The 17,869-nt window shown below is 38.1% G+C and overlaps 1 protein-coding gene across 3 annotated transcripts in view; it reads left to right on the top strand.

Annotated features, from left to right (window-relative positions):
* iqsec1a (IQ motif and Sec7 domain ArfGEF 1a) overlaps window positions 1-17,869 on the top strand; it is a 66,177-nt gene that overhangs the window by 11,073 nt on the left and 37,235 nt on the right. The window contains exon 1 of one of the 3 annotated variants that reach the window (XM_026241543.1): window positions 9,656-10,277. The exons of the other annotated variants lie outside the window; for them this stretch is intronic. Coding sequence (XP_026097328.1) covers window positions 10,201-10,277 — 77 coding nt within the window. The 5' untranslated portion in view covers window positions 9,656-10,200. Of the gene's footprint in view, window positions 1-9,655; window positions 10,278-17,869 lie in introns of those variants that run through there. 3 annotated transcript variants of the gene reach the window in all.

Genomic DNA, 17,869 nt, shown 5'->3' with positions numbered 1-17,869 from the left:
TTTATTTATTTATATATTAATATGGTTACATAATAATAATAATGATAATAAAAACAATTACTATCATTATTATTATTACTAAATTAAAAACAGGAAGTACGAACAAGACATCCCTTTTATTCATTTATTTATGTTATTATTTATTATTATTTTTTACAATAAGCAACAACCTTTATTTATTATGTTAAAGCCAGGAACATTATGATATCTGGTGGCCAAGATGAGTTGCATGTGATCCCCAATGAGAAGTGATTATGTTTTTACAAACATTTGAATGCATTAATGACATTTCAGCTGTATTTGTGAACTATTCCTGTTGTGTTGATGTAAGTGTGAGGACGTCTGTGACTGAAGCAGTGTGTTGTGTATGTGACAGCAGTCTGGCGCAGAGCTACATAAAGACCTGAGGACTCATGGACTCACATCTTCACCTCTCATTTATTCATCTATATCAGACACAAACACAGCAAACTCTTTATAAGGCGATTGTTTCACAGGATCAGAGCACTCGTAATGTTATCTGGAGATGAGAATCTGCTAAAAGCAAGCATTTTATTTATTTTAAGAACAGCTAGGAAAGAGTGTTCTCCTGTCTGAGAGTGAATCCTGGTCTGAACACAGTGAGCAGAGAGAGACTGATGGGCTGAAGTGTGTCTGTAGATGGAGTAGATGAGCTCTTTGTTTCTCCTCGTGTCGTAGGGGTGTAAATGCTCTCTCTGAGTCAGGTCAGAGGTGCTCAGGATGCCTCTGTCAAACCTCTGTCCGCTCTCAGTCCTCTCACACGTTACCTGATGCTCTGTGCTGTTCGTTTTCTCTCTCTGTGTCTCACTTTACAGGTTTTGCGTACTGTTTAATATACGTTTCACAATTATAGTAGCTGAATTGATTTGCAGTTTAATGGAAGACAGCAAATGTAATTGTTGTTTAATGAAGTCTTTGCTTCGGGGTATTTGTAAATATGAAAGATGTGAATCTCTAAATATTCTGAGTGTGATGTGATGTGACTGCTCTCTCCTGTTTTTTTTTTACATTGTTTATTGTAATTACAGTTTATGAGAATGAGTTATGTTTGTTTCTACTGTATATCAAGCTGTCTAATGAGTTTTAACGAGTGAATGTCATGTGATTTGATAGATATTGCTTCAATTTAAGCAAGAAGACAATTGGATAAAATTGATTTGAATAACCAACAAAATATATGTATGTGTGTGTATATACAGGTGCATCTAAATTATTATTATTTTTTTTACTTATTTCAAAAAGTAAAACGTTCATATAGATTCATTACATGTAAAGTAAAACATTTTGCACAAAAAGTATTCTTGTATCTTCTGTTTGAAATGACATGAGGGAGAGGAATTTATGACAGAATTTTCATATTTGGATATAACTAAGCCTTTAAAGCTCATGAAAGTCAAAAATCCAGTATCTCAAAATATTATAGTATTTACATTTGAGTAGAAATTGTGTAGAAATCCCCTAACCTGGAGTCTGGAGGAAGACTGGAGAGGCACAGAGTCCAAGCTGCTTGAAGACCAGTGTGAAGTTTCTGAAGTCAGAGGTGATTTGGGGGCAACGACGTCTGCTGGTGTTGGTCCATTGTGTTTTATCATGTCCAGAGTCTTCTCGGAGATCCAGAAACACTTTATGCTTCCATCTGCTGACAAGCTTTATTGAGAGACTGATTTCCTTTTCCAGCTGGACATTAGCACCTGCCCACTTTGCCAAAACCACTTCCAAGATTTGATGACCATGATATTACTGTGCTTGATTGACTGAAGCCCATGTGGAATCTGTGATGTTTTCAAGAGATCGATGAGAAACAGTGGATACGAGCTGAGGCTCAGTGGTCCACAGCAGCCTTTTATTATTATTAAAATATATATATAGCTTAGGAAATATTATAGTATTTGGAGATACTTGATTTTTGACTTTAACTAGCTGTAAGCTCTAATCATCAAAATTAAATCAAAAACACTTTTGAAATGTTTTGCTTTACATGTATGTAGAATATATGAAAAATTTAACGAATATACAAAAAGGACCTTTTTCACAATATTGTATTTTTTTAGATGCACTTGTATATATATATATATATATATATATATATATATATATATATATATATATATATATATATATTATAATATAATATATATATTTTTATACATTTTATTGTGTTAATTAGCTGTATTTTATTTATTTTTTTGTTATTTTTAACCTAAACAAAATAACCCAACTGCAGTTTGATTGAGATTCACAATGGAAAAACATTTTTGTTAAAAACATTTGATGTTTTTCTTGTATATATTTCTCCTCCAAGCACTTTTTTTAATGATTTTGCGACTCAGATCTGAAGCATTGTGAATCAGTTTGCAGCTGACAGCTGCATTATTTTCTGCGGGTTGTGAATCTCTTGTGTAAATGTAGCCTGTTGAATCTTTGAATGTGGCTCAATTTGCTCCCTAGTGGAGTGCTCCTTTTACATATTATTATTTTTTTATATATATATAGATTTGTTGTATTTTTATGAGATTTTAATTAAATATTACTTTTGATCAGATTTGGTTAATGTCTTTATATTATTAGATTATTTTTTAGAGCTGTCTGTCCTATTATTCTCATGAACTGGAATTGTATTAGCTTATTTTTGAAATTGAACTAAAATGATGTGAAACGTGTTATAATAGACCAATCTCTTGTCAGTGGTCACACAGTTAACTGGTGGCAATACTGACCGCAGTAGTTGGACTCAAAGCAGAAGCCCAGTGCTGTTGAGAGATGACACTGATGTGCTGAGCAGCTTCTCACTCCCAAAGTGTCTGAGCTATCAGTGACACTACGTTTATCTACTGTACTCTACAAACCTGTACTATCTCCTTTCTTTCTTTTGATGTGACTGGTAACCTCAAAGTAGATGGGAATATTGTGGATTTAAACTTTGGGTTATATTTTGACATGATATACTGTGTGAAAGCTAAATGTATTTATATACATGACATGCAGGGAAAATGTATATATGCTGTATTGTGGACACAGATTAATAATTCAGTCTTCATTTGTTTCTTTTTGGTTAAATTGTGGCCATGATTCACCAACGTGTTCCCTCATTTTAGTAAAGAGTGGTTACAGATAAGCACAACAGAAGATAAGATGAACAGATAAACCATAGAAATGGTCAGACCAATTCTCTGTTGAATTCGTTGTGACTTATCTAGCTACTTTTTTTTGTATACAACATGCTGCTGTATTTCTGCCTTCATTGAGTGTGCATGTGCTGCAGACACTGGGATTGGTCTATACTCAGGAATAGAGATATATAGAGATATATAACGCTTGCTTCAGTGAACGGCCTGGAGAGAAGTCAGAGGAAGCCTAGACCAGCGCTTCTCAACTGACCCTGAAATCAGTCTCGCATCTGTTTGGGAAATAAAGTGCAGATAATAAAATGCAACCAGTGGAAAAAACTCTTCAACCTTCTCATTTTTTTTTTGTTGACATCTGACCAACTGTTGTCATTTTGGCACATTTATTGGAGGCCAAATGATAAAGATGCCAGCACGAGAGGTCTTCACAGAACATGAACAAATCTACACAAGATAACCTGTCTATATTAAATACAGGTGAATGGATACATTGCACTTCTGCTGCAAAATGATCAGTTCTCATATTTAGCTTATGTCGTGTTAACGGGATAGTTAACATTAGATGTGTTTCCACTGTCGGGCCAGTGCGAGCCAGGGGTTCACACACGCCCTTTACACGCATCTCAGAAACAACGTCACGCAACCCCATCATTTCACCAACAAAGGGAAATTTCAGAAAACAAAGAAATAAGTCACTGGAACATGCGCGATCACACAGGAACATGATAAAAGCGCCCGTGTGTTTGCATGCTTTGTTAAATATTCAAATTCAAAAGCATCGATGTTTTACTATAGAATAAGTGATACATTGATCATAATGAATTAACTTATCAGGACTCAAAATTAATCACACTGAAATACACTTATTTCTATTTTATTTATTTATTTTTTAACGTTTAAGCGTTATGAAAATAGCCTCCATATTCAGTCAAGTCTGTCTCTGTTTATTTGTAGCCACAGTAGCCTATATACGTCACATTTAGAAAGAATGACAATATCTCTATTTTTATAAAAGCTCCCGAACATAAAAATATTTTTATGATAAGCTACGGGGAGCTAAACTCTCCAGACGAGACTAATGACATTTAAAATATGTTACTAAATAAATTCATGATTGTGGTAGAGAATAAGAAGCTGACGTCTGATTTCTCCAGCGGACACATTTACCATGTTTGCCAGGGGTGTAACGGTACGCAAAAATCACGGTTCGGTACGTACCTCGGTTTTAAAATCACGGTTCGGTTCATTTTCGGTACAGTAAGGGAAACAAATGCAAACATTAAACCGCAGGTTGCTTATTAATATTTTTAACAATTTTTTTAAATTTTTTTAAAATACTTTTTAATAAAATATATTTAAAATAAGAAAAGAATAAGAAATAAAATACTGCTGCAAAGTTCTGCACTAAATAAAATACTCTCAGTCTCAAACCAATATCATATAATAAAATATAATGAAAAATCTAAATAACTATGATTACAGTGCAGCATTACCAATCCCTCAGATTTCGTTATTGCGTTGGACCGATCAGAATTAAGAGCAAAGGTCTGTTTAAATGCCGACGGGAGCTGCGTTTGAATTACAATTGTTTTATTCCTAGTTGTAGTGATGTTCACACTCGCGTGATGCCTTTTGAAAACCTTAGGCCGGTGACACACTGGCATATTGCACCTGTCAAACATAGTCTATTTTACCGTCAATACTGTTGACGGTGTCCTTTATTAGCAGGCTTTATATTTATGCTCAACATGAAGTATAGATATTGTTGTCGTGAAGACAAGATCCTGGTCTGTTGGCAGTCTCCCTCTATGTTACTTACAGCAGCAGCGCCACGTCAGGCATGATTCTGGTGTGTAAAGACACAGAAAGCGTGAAGCAGCCATCACACAACTGACATGCAGCAGAAAGGCCATGCTCACGCATCGCAGCCAGTGTGTCACAACCTTAGAATCAGCTGCAGGGCAGGAGTCTTTAAAGTCTTTAATACTGGAGTTTTAGCTGGTATCTTTCTGAAATGATCCGCAGCGCAGAGGTTTCTCCAGATGCGGAGAAACTCCACCTTTGTTCATAACCCCTCCTCTATCCCCAGCTGGCCCCCTTTTGCCCAAGGTTTTCTACGGGCCAAAAAACCCTGGCCGTTGGCCCCAAGGAAGCCCCGGCGAGTCACGATCAAGCCCCGGAAGTGACAGTGGAAACTCGACTGGTCCTGGCACGCACTAGCACGCCCGCTTTAAGCTCGCCAGTGGAAACACGTCTAGTGTGTGTGATTTACTCTCCTTCAAGTTGTTCCAAACCTGTGTGAGTTTCTTTCTCTGTTAAAAGAAGATATTTTGCTGAATGTGGGAAGCCAAACGGTGTCTGGTTCACATTGACTTCCATAGTATGAAAAAAATGATCTTCTTTATAAACATAAACATCTTCTTTCTCATTCAATAAATGTGCCAAAATAGTTTGGTCGGACATCAGCAACAAAAATGTAGGTTGCATCTATGTAGTTCGAGGTCAGAACATATCTGTTCACCTTTGTACAGTACACAACATTGTGTTTGGGCATGAAGCAATAGTTAGTGAGAAGTGCTGTCCCAGAGAGTGCACTGATGTGTGCTGTTCTTATAGTGTGCTTCTATCACAGGGATGAGAGTGTGCTGCATCAGTTCTGCAGGAATCACATCTGCCTGGCCACGGATCTGTCCTCATCCGCTCCTGAGGGAATAAATGTCTCTGTGTGTGCCCTCACATTCACATGTAGCAGCACAGATGGCAATCTTTCTGCAGTAGTTCCTTTCATAATCGCTGGAAGAACACAAGTGTAGCGCTAGAACGTTTGACTACAGTCAAGTGTTGAGCCTCAGACGTGTAGCTCTGTTACAAACAGTGTGGACAAGCACTGATTCAGGACTCGGAGTGATGCATGAATGAAAAGCAATATCTATTTAAGTTACTGTATAATAACAGTGTTTGCTTTGCCTGATATCAGTAGTTTATTGTCTTGACCATGTATTGAATCATATACAAGATTCAAATTAAAAGTTACTGTATATGATTATTATTTTTGTATTTTATTTATTTATTTCTTTGGCACTCAATATCTGTAGAGTTGAATGTTTTTCTTTCACGTGTGCCTTGTTTCTTAGTTTCAATCTTTATCTTGAGAGATTAATAAGGACTGTGTTCAGATTGTGCTGTATTCAGTTTATCATGTTTATTTTATGTGAAACACTATGTAATGATAAAATGAGAGTATGGTTTAAACCGTAGTATGCTGCAGGGTTGCCACATAACCTCATGACGTTGCATCATCACATATATTTATGATGCTTTTCTTTCTTTCTTCTTTTTTTAAATTGTTTATTTTTTTATTACTTTTAAGTGATTTAAGAACAAGTTCAGGCTGATACTTTCTGTTCATTTGTCACACTGTAAATGAAAGCCGAAGGCTGGGAATAGCAATGTGGCAGATGTTGTTCTCTACAGTAAGTCAAGTTTATTTATTTAGAGCTTTTCACAATACACATTATTTCAAAGTTGCTTTACAGAAAATCATGATGTTGATGTTTAATAATGTTTATATTATCTTATTCTTACTATCTTGCTTTATAGTCGCATTTGGCTGATTCAAGCTGGGTGATAGTTAACAATTTGAGATGATAAAAGCAACTGAGCAGTTGAGATCTGCTACAGTTCATGGTAAATATCATCACCCTGTGTGAGTAGAAAAAAGCTAGTCATATTTACATAGCTAGCTTTAAATAAAGAGCTGGCTGATAATATCGGTTACATTTAGCGACAAAATCCAAATAAATAAATATGACTGTCTTTCTGGATGCTGTATGTCCATATTGTATTCATACTACATGTGTACAGGATTGTGTTCCCGGGGTTGAGGATGACCCATAGTTTACTGTTTCATGAGTGAAAAGCCCTCGTCCTCGCTCTAGTGAACAACACAAGTCAAGTCATCTTTATTTATATAGTGCTTTTAACAATACAGATTGTGTCAAAGCAACTGAACAGCATTAAATAGGAAAACAGTGCGTCAGTAATGCAAAAAGGCAGTTCATCACTGAATTCTGACACAGGCCATTACATCAAGATCTGTCTCAATCTCAGTTCATATTTCTAAGTGTGAAAAGTATGTTGTGCGCTGATGTATACATTAAAAATTCACCAGCAATAGCATGCTCTCTTATGTACCTTTGGTGTACTATTTTCAAAATCCTATGATTTTGTCTACTCAATCTCTCTAGCTTGAATATTGTGAGTGGATAGTGAATGAATTGATATTTTTATGTCACTTGTAAAACAGAGATCGCTTCAAAGCAAGTTCACAGTATTGAACATGGAAGTAACAAAATAAATGATGCAAACTTTAAAAATGATGCAAATCCAAAATGTGCTATAAAGCATGTATAGTAAGACCATAATGTAGTGCCATTATTTAGCTCCAGTCAGTTCAGTGTTGATTCAGTTCAGTTCAATAAGTGTGTAAAGTTCACTCATTCTGAAACAAGTTCAATTCAGCTATAAACAGCTCTACTGAATATTGTTATTGTCATCATTCAGCTCAATTTAGTTCAAGTTTTGTTCTCATCTGATAGTGTCAGTGCTGTCAAATCGATGATATTACTGAACTTTAGGTCTCTTTGAGACTTCAACTAATTAAGCCAAAGGCAACAGTGGCATGTTTTAAAACTGCATCATCTGAGTGTGTTCTCTTCTTTATGACCTCTAATGCTGATGGCTGATGCTCACAGACTCATGAATACTTTAGTGCATCAGTCCATGCTATAAACTGTGACTGTCTCTGCTGTGAGCTGCACTAATCAATTCACACTGAAGCTAGCATGAAGGTGCAGGAGCTACTGAGGAGTGAATGTGATGGCATCATGATGTTGTGCTGAATTACCTCATGATACCTGTATGCTACCTCATGACTCAGAGCTCTGGTAGGGTCTAATTTGAGTCCTTTTATTAAAAAAAAAAAAAAAAAACACCTAAAGGGGCATTTTCTTCTTTTCATGTGAATGCTAATGAAGTAGACAGGCAGCTCAAGTTCATTTGAATTTCACTGCATCCCAAAGTTAAAGTTTATGTCCAACAGAAGATTAATAAATTATGGTGTGGCCTGTTCAAAGACACCAACTTGCATGATTGCAGCGTTGCAGTAAATACAATAAAGAGTGACATCATATTACAATCGATGAAAGCATCATATTACAATCAATGAAGAGCTTTGGCCTTGAAGTTATGAATGAATGAACCTTTCTGCATCTTGACAATGTGCTTTTTTATGTGAGAAAAGAGCAAACACTTAAAGTATTAACCACCTGAACAGCTAGCATATTAATAACACCCACTCACAAAACCTTCAATAAGTCATATATATATATATATATATATATATATATATATATATATATATATATATATATATATATATATATATATATATATATATTACTTGTTAATCTCTTGTTTCCCTCCCTATTATACCAATTTTATTGTCACCCATAATATACAATTTTTGGAATTTCTAGATTTCTTATCATGATTAGAATGCCACTTAAAGGTTACAAAAAATAAATAAAGAAAAAGAAAATAAATTTGTATAATGTTTAAGTACAAGTAACTTCATAAGGATGCTCTGAGAATGTTGGACTAAGAAGGTTTTCTCAACATTGTAAGAATGTTCATCAAGTATGAATAATGTCATAAGGATATTTAGAAGAATGTTGTTCAAAGAACGTTTTGTTTGTTTTTGTTAAAGAAAGTTGTGAGAACATTCCATTTTAGCTTGGCATTTTTCCTATCAAATGTCTCTCAGAAGGTTTCACAGCCTATTGATATCAAAAGACTGGTTTCCCACTGAAGCCTGGTCAGTACCTGGGTGAGAGTCCTCCTGGGAAACTAGGTTGCTGCTGGAAGAGGTGTTAGTGAGGCCAGCAGGGGGTGCTCACCCTGAGATCTGTGTGGGTCCCAGCGCCCCAGTGTAGTGATGGGGACACTATACTGTCAACAAGCACCGTCCTTCATATGAGATGTTAAACCGAGGTCCTGACTCTCTGTGGTCAGTAAAAATCCCCCAAATTCACCCACTGGCCTCTGACCATCATGGCCTCCATATCTGCTGATTGGCTTCATCACTCTGTCTCCTCTCCACCAGTAAGCTGGTGTGTGGTGAGCGTTCTTAGTTATTATTATTATTATTAAAATAAATGCTGTACATTTTTCATGCTTCTTAGTGGCTCTGTTCTCAATAATGGTCTTTTGGAGGAGCACTTGAGCCTTACTGATGAGTCTAATGAGAAAAGCTGCTTTACATTTCTCAATTTACTGCAAAGCTGCACTGTTTTTCAATGCAGTAGAATTATTATACACTGTGGTTTCTGCACATGACATCATAGTTTTGAGGATGAGGGAGTCCCTCCCCTCTGACAGCCCAACCACCAGAGTATTGTCAGCAAACCATTTGCAAGTTCAATAGTGATGTTGTTGCCAGGCAACCGACATTCAGCATATATAGGTGGAGATCTCTTCATGGATGCAGTGAAATGCACTCGTAGGGAACAGCTGAGGAAAATCCTGCAGCAAGGAGCACCTGCACTCTGGAAGTTCACTCTCAGATGCCAATCTGATACAATTTATATAGTATATGCTGAGGTGCATGTCAGTGACTCCATCCTCTGGTGTTTGCTGGATCTGTATGTGAAGACGCTGAAGCTGATGCAGTGAGGGTGGATCTAGAGCTGACCTGGTTTCCTTATCAATGAGCCGAATGCTGTAGGAATCTCCTCCTGGATACACAGTGTAACGGCTTGCTTGTGAGCTCTTGAGGATGCTTTGGGTTCTTCACAGCTGCAAGAGGAAGAAGAAAGCTAGACGGTTGGACTGTCAGATGTGTTTGGCCCATCAGATTTATTGCAGCATTGCACGACCAGCAGACAGCATGTAACACGCAGAGATCTTCTCTGCTGCACGAATCTTTGGCTTGCGTTTCTCAGGTGAAAATGAAGGTTGATCATTTTGCCATGTGACTGAGTGTTCAGCCCTGAAAATGTCAAGATTTAAAGCTCTGTGTTTGGATTATTGGCAGTTTTTGTGCCTTCAGCCTAATAGCGCATTTTTCAAAAGGTAAGTGTGAGTTGTCTGTCAAATAATTAACATTTTGCATGCTCTTAAAATAATTGACAACACAAGCAGAATGTATATTGAACATGACAATTATTATTGGCCCTATTAAACGTTGTTTTGTGTTTTAATCATTAATAAAAATGATTTTTCAGCTGATGTCACCTTGACCATGTGGACTACTGTGAATGCTAACCAATAGACCAATAGCTGTATAGGCTCTGTTTTCAGCTGGTTATGGTTGGTAAAGCAGTCCCTTTAAAATCTTGCAAATGTATTCACTTATTTGGTATTTTTTTCATTATTTTAAGTAATGATTTTGGAAAGGGATGCATGCACACACACTATTCCAGGGAAAAAAGCCTCTTCAGAAGTGGGTGCTGGCAGTGTTTCTGTTTTCAGCTCTGACTTTGTGATTTTACAGATTTTCACTTTTCACCATCCAATCAATTCCAATCAAGTCTCACCCTACATATTTTCTTATTAAATATCCTGTTTAACTGTAAAATATACCACATTATAGAATTAAAATTGGCTAGTTTAACTCACAGTCAAATGTATTTTGATCAAATGTAATTTTATTTTTAGAGGTAACAGTTTTTTTTAACTACAGCATACTGAGGGTCATAAAGTCTTCACTGTTAGGCTTAAGTGTTGATCGGTCAGTTAAATTATATTAAACATTACCTGAAGAGTTGTAGCAATTTGAATAAAAGTTTGTTTTTCTTACAAAGTTATTGACAAATTCCATTCAGATGGAACTTTTTATTCTGGTTCAGGGGTTTCTAACAGTATTTGACAGATCTTAAATAGAGATAATTATTGACAACAGTCCCTCGGACCAGGTTTCTGGGTGTGTGTGGGATCCTGGAATTTACTGGACATAAAGGTATAGTGTGCATATAAGGACCGTGGTGTCAGGTTATAGATCAAGACTTACTATCATGAAGGGTTCAACTGGCCAGACTAAACAGACAAATTGTGTTGAATACCCCACATGTGCTCCAGTAATGTCAGGCTATAGAGGGATATATATTTTTGTTTATTTATTTTAATGTAGAACAAACAGAGTAATCCACATCAGGGCAAAAACAGAGCAACAGTAAACAAGTAACAGTAAACAAACCAGCAACCAAAGACAAAGAAAAGCGGGCTTATATGTGGATGAGTTAACAAGGTAAATGAGACACAGCTGAATGTAATGAGTCTTGAAAGTCAAAGCAAAGGGTCCTAGGAACTGATGTCCAGAGAAACAAAGGATGCCCTCTGGTGGCTATATATATGGACACACCAACTAGACACTGTGAAATTACCCCTGCCCCCTCTAAGGAGCAGATCCCAGATGCTCCACAAAAAGTCAATGAAATTCAGGATGGAGGTGGGATGGAGGCAGACCAGGGGGAGGGATGGAAGGCCAGGTCCATGTAGTGAAAGAGGTCTAGAAACAGAGGTAGGCCAGGGTGACACAGCAGTAGGCCAGGGCACAGTCAACAGAGCAGGAGGCTTGAGCCGGCGGGACAAACCAGCGAGGCTCTGGCTGAACAACAACCCTGACGAGGGCAGAGTCAGGAGCTTGGCAGACAGCAAAGGCATAGCTGAAGACTACATCAGCGGAGCTGACAAGGCCGATGAACCCCCTTGCAGCTCAGGCAGGACTGCAAAGAAAGAAGGGTTAGTAACAGCCTTGATGGCTGTAACAGGACAGGCATACAGTTCAGAAACAGTATCCTTGACCAGAACAGGGCAGGCAGACAGTTCAACAACAGTCTCCTTGGCCATGACAAGGCAGACAGAGTTCAGGAGTGGACACCACCACCTAGAGGGGAGCTGAAGTGGACGCTTCCATATTCCATAGAAGCTCCACAGCAGAAACCACCACCTTGAGAGGAACTAGAGCAGACTAACTAGGGGACTCTTGGACTGGAATGAGTGCAGGAGTGAACTCCTAAACTTGAGTAAGCTCTAAGGTGGATTCTTAGATTGAAACAAACTCTTGAATTAATTTGTAGACTTGAGTGGGCTCTGCGGTGAACTCATAGACTTGAGTGGGCTCTGAAGTGAACCTGTGGTGACCTCTGAGACCCCCAAAGTTAGGTCTTCCAGGACCACCAGACTTGAGACCACCAGAGTCAGATCCTCCAGGTCCACCGGACTAGAGACCACCGGTGTCGGGTCCTCCAAGATCACTGGACTGGGAACCACCAGGAATGGGTTCCCCCAGGACCACCAGACTCAAGGCCACCGGAGCCAGGGCCTCCAGGACAACTGGACTCAGGACCACTGGAGCGGGGTCCTCCAGGACTAACAGACTCAGAGTCACTAGACTGGGAACAACCGGAATCGGGTCCTCCGTAACCTCCGGACTTGGGACCACCAGAGTCAGGTCCTCCAAGACCACCTGATTTGGGAGCACTGGTGTCAGGTCCTATAGGACCACTGGACTTGGGTCAGACTCGTAGAGAGGAGCAGGCTCTCCCTTCAGGAGAACTGGAGTGGACCTTGCTGCACTCCTCCTTTTCGACCTTCGCTTGTGAGACTGAAAGTGAAAATTCACTATCCACTGCAATGGGCTCGGACATCTCCGGTGGCACTGAAATGGACTCAGTTTGGACACATGACATTTTAATTTGGGTTTAATTTGGTTTTGTTTGTTTATGTTTGTTTTATTGTATTATGTTTTAACCATGATTCCTATTCATCTCCATTATTAGACTGCAACGGTTTGTTTCAAAAATCTCAATTTGTGTTCTACGGAAGAAGCAAAGTCAGCTACATTTTGAATGCCCTGTGGAAAAGCAGATAAATATAAAAAATTCATTTTTGGTTGAACTATCCCTTTAAGTTTTTTTTATTATTACTTTTTTTAAGCAAAAAATCAATATGAATTGGATTTTCTGTGAAGTAGATAAGGTTTATGAGAAGAAACTCTCAGTAAAGAAGCAGCATGACATTGGAGACCTCAGATAACTTGATCTACTCATCTGAGACAGCAGACAGCATTACTTATTTACTGACTGTCCCAGCCTGCCGCAGATTGGGCCAGCATAACGGCTCATAGATCATTCAGTGCTGCCATCTGATTGCTGTGTTTAAGGTGCTTGTGTCTTTGGCTGACATCAGTGGTCTTCTCTGAGCTCCTGTGTACTGCCCGGGACGTGAGTTTGCCTCTCTTTTTCATTCATTAGACACATACTCATAGTCTGATGAATGTTGAGCTTACTAGACTTTAGTATAGTGAAAAACAGGTTTGTTAGACTTTGCCTAATCCTTAATTTTTATAATGAGTTGAATGTCTTTCGTGCTCTTTACAGGTAATCAATCATTTGTCTATATTATGCATGACGAAAGAATGCTTTTGAAAATCAATCTGGTTTAAGTTTACTTCATGTAATATGGTATTTGATCACTGCTAGGTACATCCACTTTCAGATTTTATGAGTCTGTACTGACCAATACAAAATCTGACAAAAGCACAAATAACATTACCTATGTTCCCATCCACATATTTTTATGCACATTTTAAGGGATCATATTAAACATCCTGTATAGAAGACTTATATTAAATAACCGAAAGTCATCCTCCCCTCTCTCTTTTTTAAATTTGATCTCTGTGGAATTTTTTTTTTCTGAGGTCTACTGTCTACTGTAACTGTAAAGATTTTCCACTGTCTAGGGATAATTTCTTGGATATTTAGACAAACTGGCTGCCTATCCACCCCTCTAATGTTTCATGTGAGGGTTGAGTTGTAAAGTACATTACCTTCAGGCATATGGTACCTCTAACTAATGAACCTGTATTTATTATTGTTAGCATTATGATTTATGTCTAAGGTATTGTATATGTGTATTTATTATTATTATTATTTAATGTAATTATTGTTTAGTTATTATATATATATTATTAAATGAACACAGTCTGAGACAATGTTGTTTGTCGTAACAAATCAGCTCAAACAGTAAATATGAATAATCAATAATACCTAGTTATGATTCATTATAAATATTTAGATCTGCTTTATGTATTTACTAGACCTCTTAGTGTCAACTGTCTGTCAATTCTAAGAATGTTAATTTCCTCTCTGCATGATTAGGGACTTTGGTTATGAGCAAACAATGGACATATCCTGAAGTGTGATACAAATAAGACTTTATTAACTACAAAAACACTTAAACTAGTCTAACTTGGCATAGGAAAAAGGGTTAAAGCTTAAAGGGTTAGTTCAAAATTATGTAATTAATAACTCACCCTCATGTCATTCCAAACCCGTAAGACCTCCGTTCCTCTTCAGAACACAGTTTAAGATATTTTAGATTTAGTCCTGGAGCTCTCAGTCCCTCCATTGAAACTGTGTGTACGGTCTACTGTCCATGTCCAGAAAGGTAAGAAAAACATCATCAAAGTAGTCCATGTGACATCAGAGGGTCCGTTAGAATTTGTTGAAGCACTGAAAATACATTTTGGTGCAAAAATAGCAAAAACTATGACTATATTCAGCATTGTCTTCTCTTCCGTGTCTGTGTGAGAGAGAGTTCAAATCAAAGCAGTTTTGTGATATCCGGTTCGCGAATGAATCACTCAATTTAACCGGATCTTCTTAAACCAGTTCTCCAAATCGAACTGAATTATTTGAAACGGTTCGCGTCTCCAATAAGCATTAATCCACCAATGACTTAAGCTGTTAACTTTTTTTAATGTGGCTGACACTCCCTCTGAACTGATGTGAAGAGAGAACTGAAGATGAACACCGAGCCAAGCCAGATAATGAACGAAACATTGACTCGTTCTCGAGTCAAGAACCGGTTGCATCGGTTTTCGGATCACCAGTAGTGATGGGAAGTTCGGTTCTTTTCCACGATCCGTTTTTTTCGGACAGTTCGATTCAATAAACTGGTTGAAGAAAATGGTTCACCGGTTCTTTTGCGCTCGACGTAATGACGTCATTGGTGATGATTGCCCTTGATTCAAGCCTTCGGTTTACCCGCGCTCATAACAATAGGCTTGTTTGAGATGCGCCTTGCCTCGCCTGAAATGTAGGTGAGAGTAGGCGGCTGCAGTAATGGGAGGGGTCAAAAAAGACCTTTGAAGTCGCACACTTCCTGAATCTCGCTGTTTTGTCGCCTTCAAACGTCTGCAATGGAGGAGATTGCGTTGGCTTTTTTTTTTTATCGCAGACGAAGTGGAAGGGAGGAAATTTAGAAGAATGTTTGCAAACAAGCAGGTTTCTGCCACCATTTCACGTCCATAGTATTTTTCCATACTATGCAAGTCAAAGCTGTTTCGTAGCAAACATTCTTCAGAATTCCTTCCCTTTTTTTAAGCCAGACCGTTACACTTCTCAGATGAAACCACACAAAGATGAGGCATAATGGTTAATGACAGTATACTGTACATCTCAACAAATTAGAATATGATGACATGCCAATCAGATAATCAACTCAAAACACCTGCAAAGGTTTCTTGAGACTTCAAAACGTTCTCTCAGTTTGGTTCACTAGGCTACACAATCATGAGGAAGACGACTGACAGTTGTCCAGAAGACAATCATTGACACCATTCACAAGGAAGGCAAGACACAAACATTCATTACCAAAGAAGCTGAATGTTCAGAGAGTGCTGTATCCAAGCATGCTAACAGAAAGCTGAGGAAAGAAAAAAGCGTGGAAGAAAAAGATGCACAACCAACCAAGAGAACCACAGCCTTATGAGGATTGTCAAGCAAAATCGGTTTAAGAATTTGATGAACTTCACAAGGAATGGACTGAGGCTGGGGTCAAGGCATCAAGAGCCACCACACACAGAAGTGTCAAGGAATTGGTCTACAAGGCTACAGTTATCGTATTCCTTTTGTTAAGCCACTCCTGTACCACAGACAATGTCAGAGGCATCTTACCTGGGCTAAGGTGAAGAAGAACTGGACTGTTGCCTAGTGGACCAAAGTCATCTTTTCAGATGAGATCAAGTTTTGTATTTCATTTGGAAACTGGTCCTAGAGTCTGGAGGAAGGGTGGAAAAGCTCGTAGCCCAAGTTGCTTGAAGTCCAGTGTTAAGTTTTCACAGACTGTGATGATTTGGGGTGCAATGTCATCTGCTGGGGTTGGTCCATTGTGTTTTTTTTTTTTTTTTTTTTTTAAACCAAAGTCACTGCATCCGTTTACCAAGAAATCTTGCAGAACTTCATGCTTCCTTCTGCTGACCAGCTTTTTGAAAATGCTGATTTCATTTTCCAGCAGGATTTGGCACCTGCCCACACTGCCAAAAGCACCAAAAGTTGGTTAAATGACCTTGGTGTTGGTGTGCTTGACTGGCCAGCAAACTCACCAGACCTGAACCCCAGAGAGAATCTATGGGCTACTGTCAAGAGGAAGATGAGGAACAAGAGACCAAGCAATGCAGATGAGCTGTCAAAGAAGGCCACTGTCAAAGAAACCTGGGCTTCCAGACCACCTCAGCAGTGCCACAAACTGATCACCTCCATGCCACGCCAAATTGAGGCAGTAATTAAAGCAAAAGGAGCCCCTACCAAGTATTGCGTACATGTACAATACTTTCCAGAGGGCCAACAATTCACTAGAAGTGATTTTTAATGGTCTTATGAAGTATTCTAATTTGTTGAGATCGTGAATTGGTGGGTTTTTGTAAAATGTGAGTCAAAATCATCACAATTAAAAGAGCCAAAGACTTAAACTACTTCAGTCTGTGTGCACTGAATTTATTTAATACACAAGTTTCACAATTTGAGTTGAATTACTGAAATAAATGAACTTTTCCATGACATTCTTATTTATTGAGATGCACCTGTATACACATATATTACATAAATAGACACAATCAACAGACTGGGATGGATAAAAATATTTGATCAGTCTCTGATAATATTAGGTTGCTATCGTCACGCAGGCTTGTTTATGCATTACACCCGTGTGTACAAATATAATATATATTGATTCCATAGACTGTTGACTAGTCTTTGTGGTATGTTCAAGCACAATCCTTTGGTACAGATGCAGGCGACAACAAAGTTGGCTTGCATTGCCACAAGTTCCTTGATGTTGGTCTGGTGTATTATGGCCTTTTCGGACCCACACAGGCCACAGAATTAATATGTGAATTCATATGTTTTCATTCTTCTTTTGTATTCATTTTAAAGGATGCGGTCACTGGTGTGTTATGGGTGGTTACGTGAGAGTTGCTATTAAGTTCTGAGTGGTTTTCTGAGTTACTATGTAGCTTCAAAGTTGTTCAGGTTAATTTCAAGGGCATTACTAAGTCTCTGCTACTCTTGGTGGCCCTGGGTGGTTGCTACTAACCTCAGTAGATATTTTGTGTTAGATCATCATAAGACTTCTGAGATTTATTGTCTGGTTTCATAGTTCAGTGCTGGTAACTAGTGTTTAGATGTGACATTGTTACCCCTTCTGTTTGGTAAAAAAATTATAAAAAAATAATAAACAATGCTAAATCATATCTGAAAGCCTCTTATGTAAGCTGCTCCTGACCAGTAGAAGTGTTGTTTCTATCCTGAGGGTGTTGTGTGCTCTGTGTTTGGTCAGATAGGGAATGTGATATTCTCATGAATGATTCAGTATAATATCTC

Source organism: Carassius auratus, linkage group LG48F (assembly GCF_003368295.1).
Source record: "Carassius auratus strain Wakin linkage group LG48F, ASM336829v1, whole genome shotgun sequence".
NCBI classification, from domain to species: Eukaryota; Metazoa; Chordata; class Actinopteri; order Cypriniformes; family Cyprinidae; genus Carassius; species Carassius auratus.
Note: the sequence above shows the minus strand (reverse complement) of the source record. Positions and strands in the feature narration are given on the sequence as shown.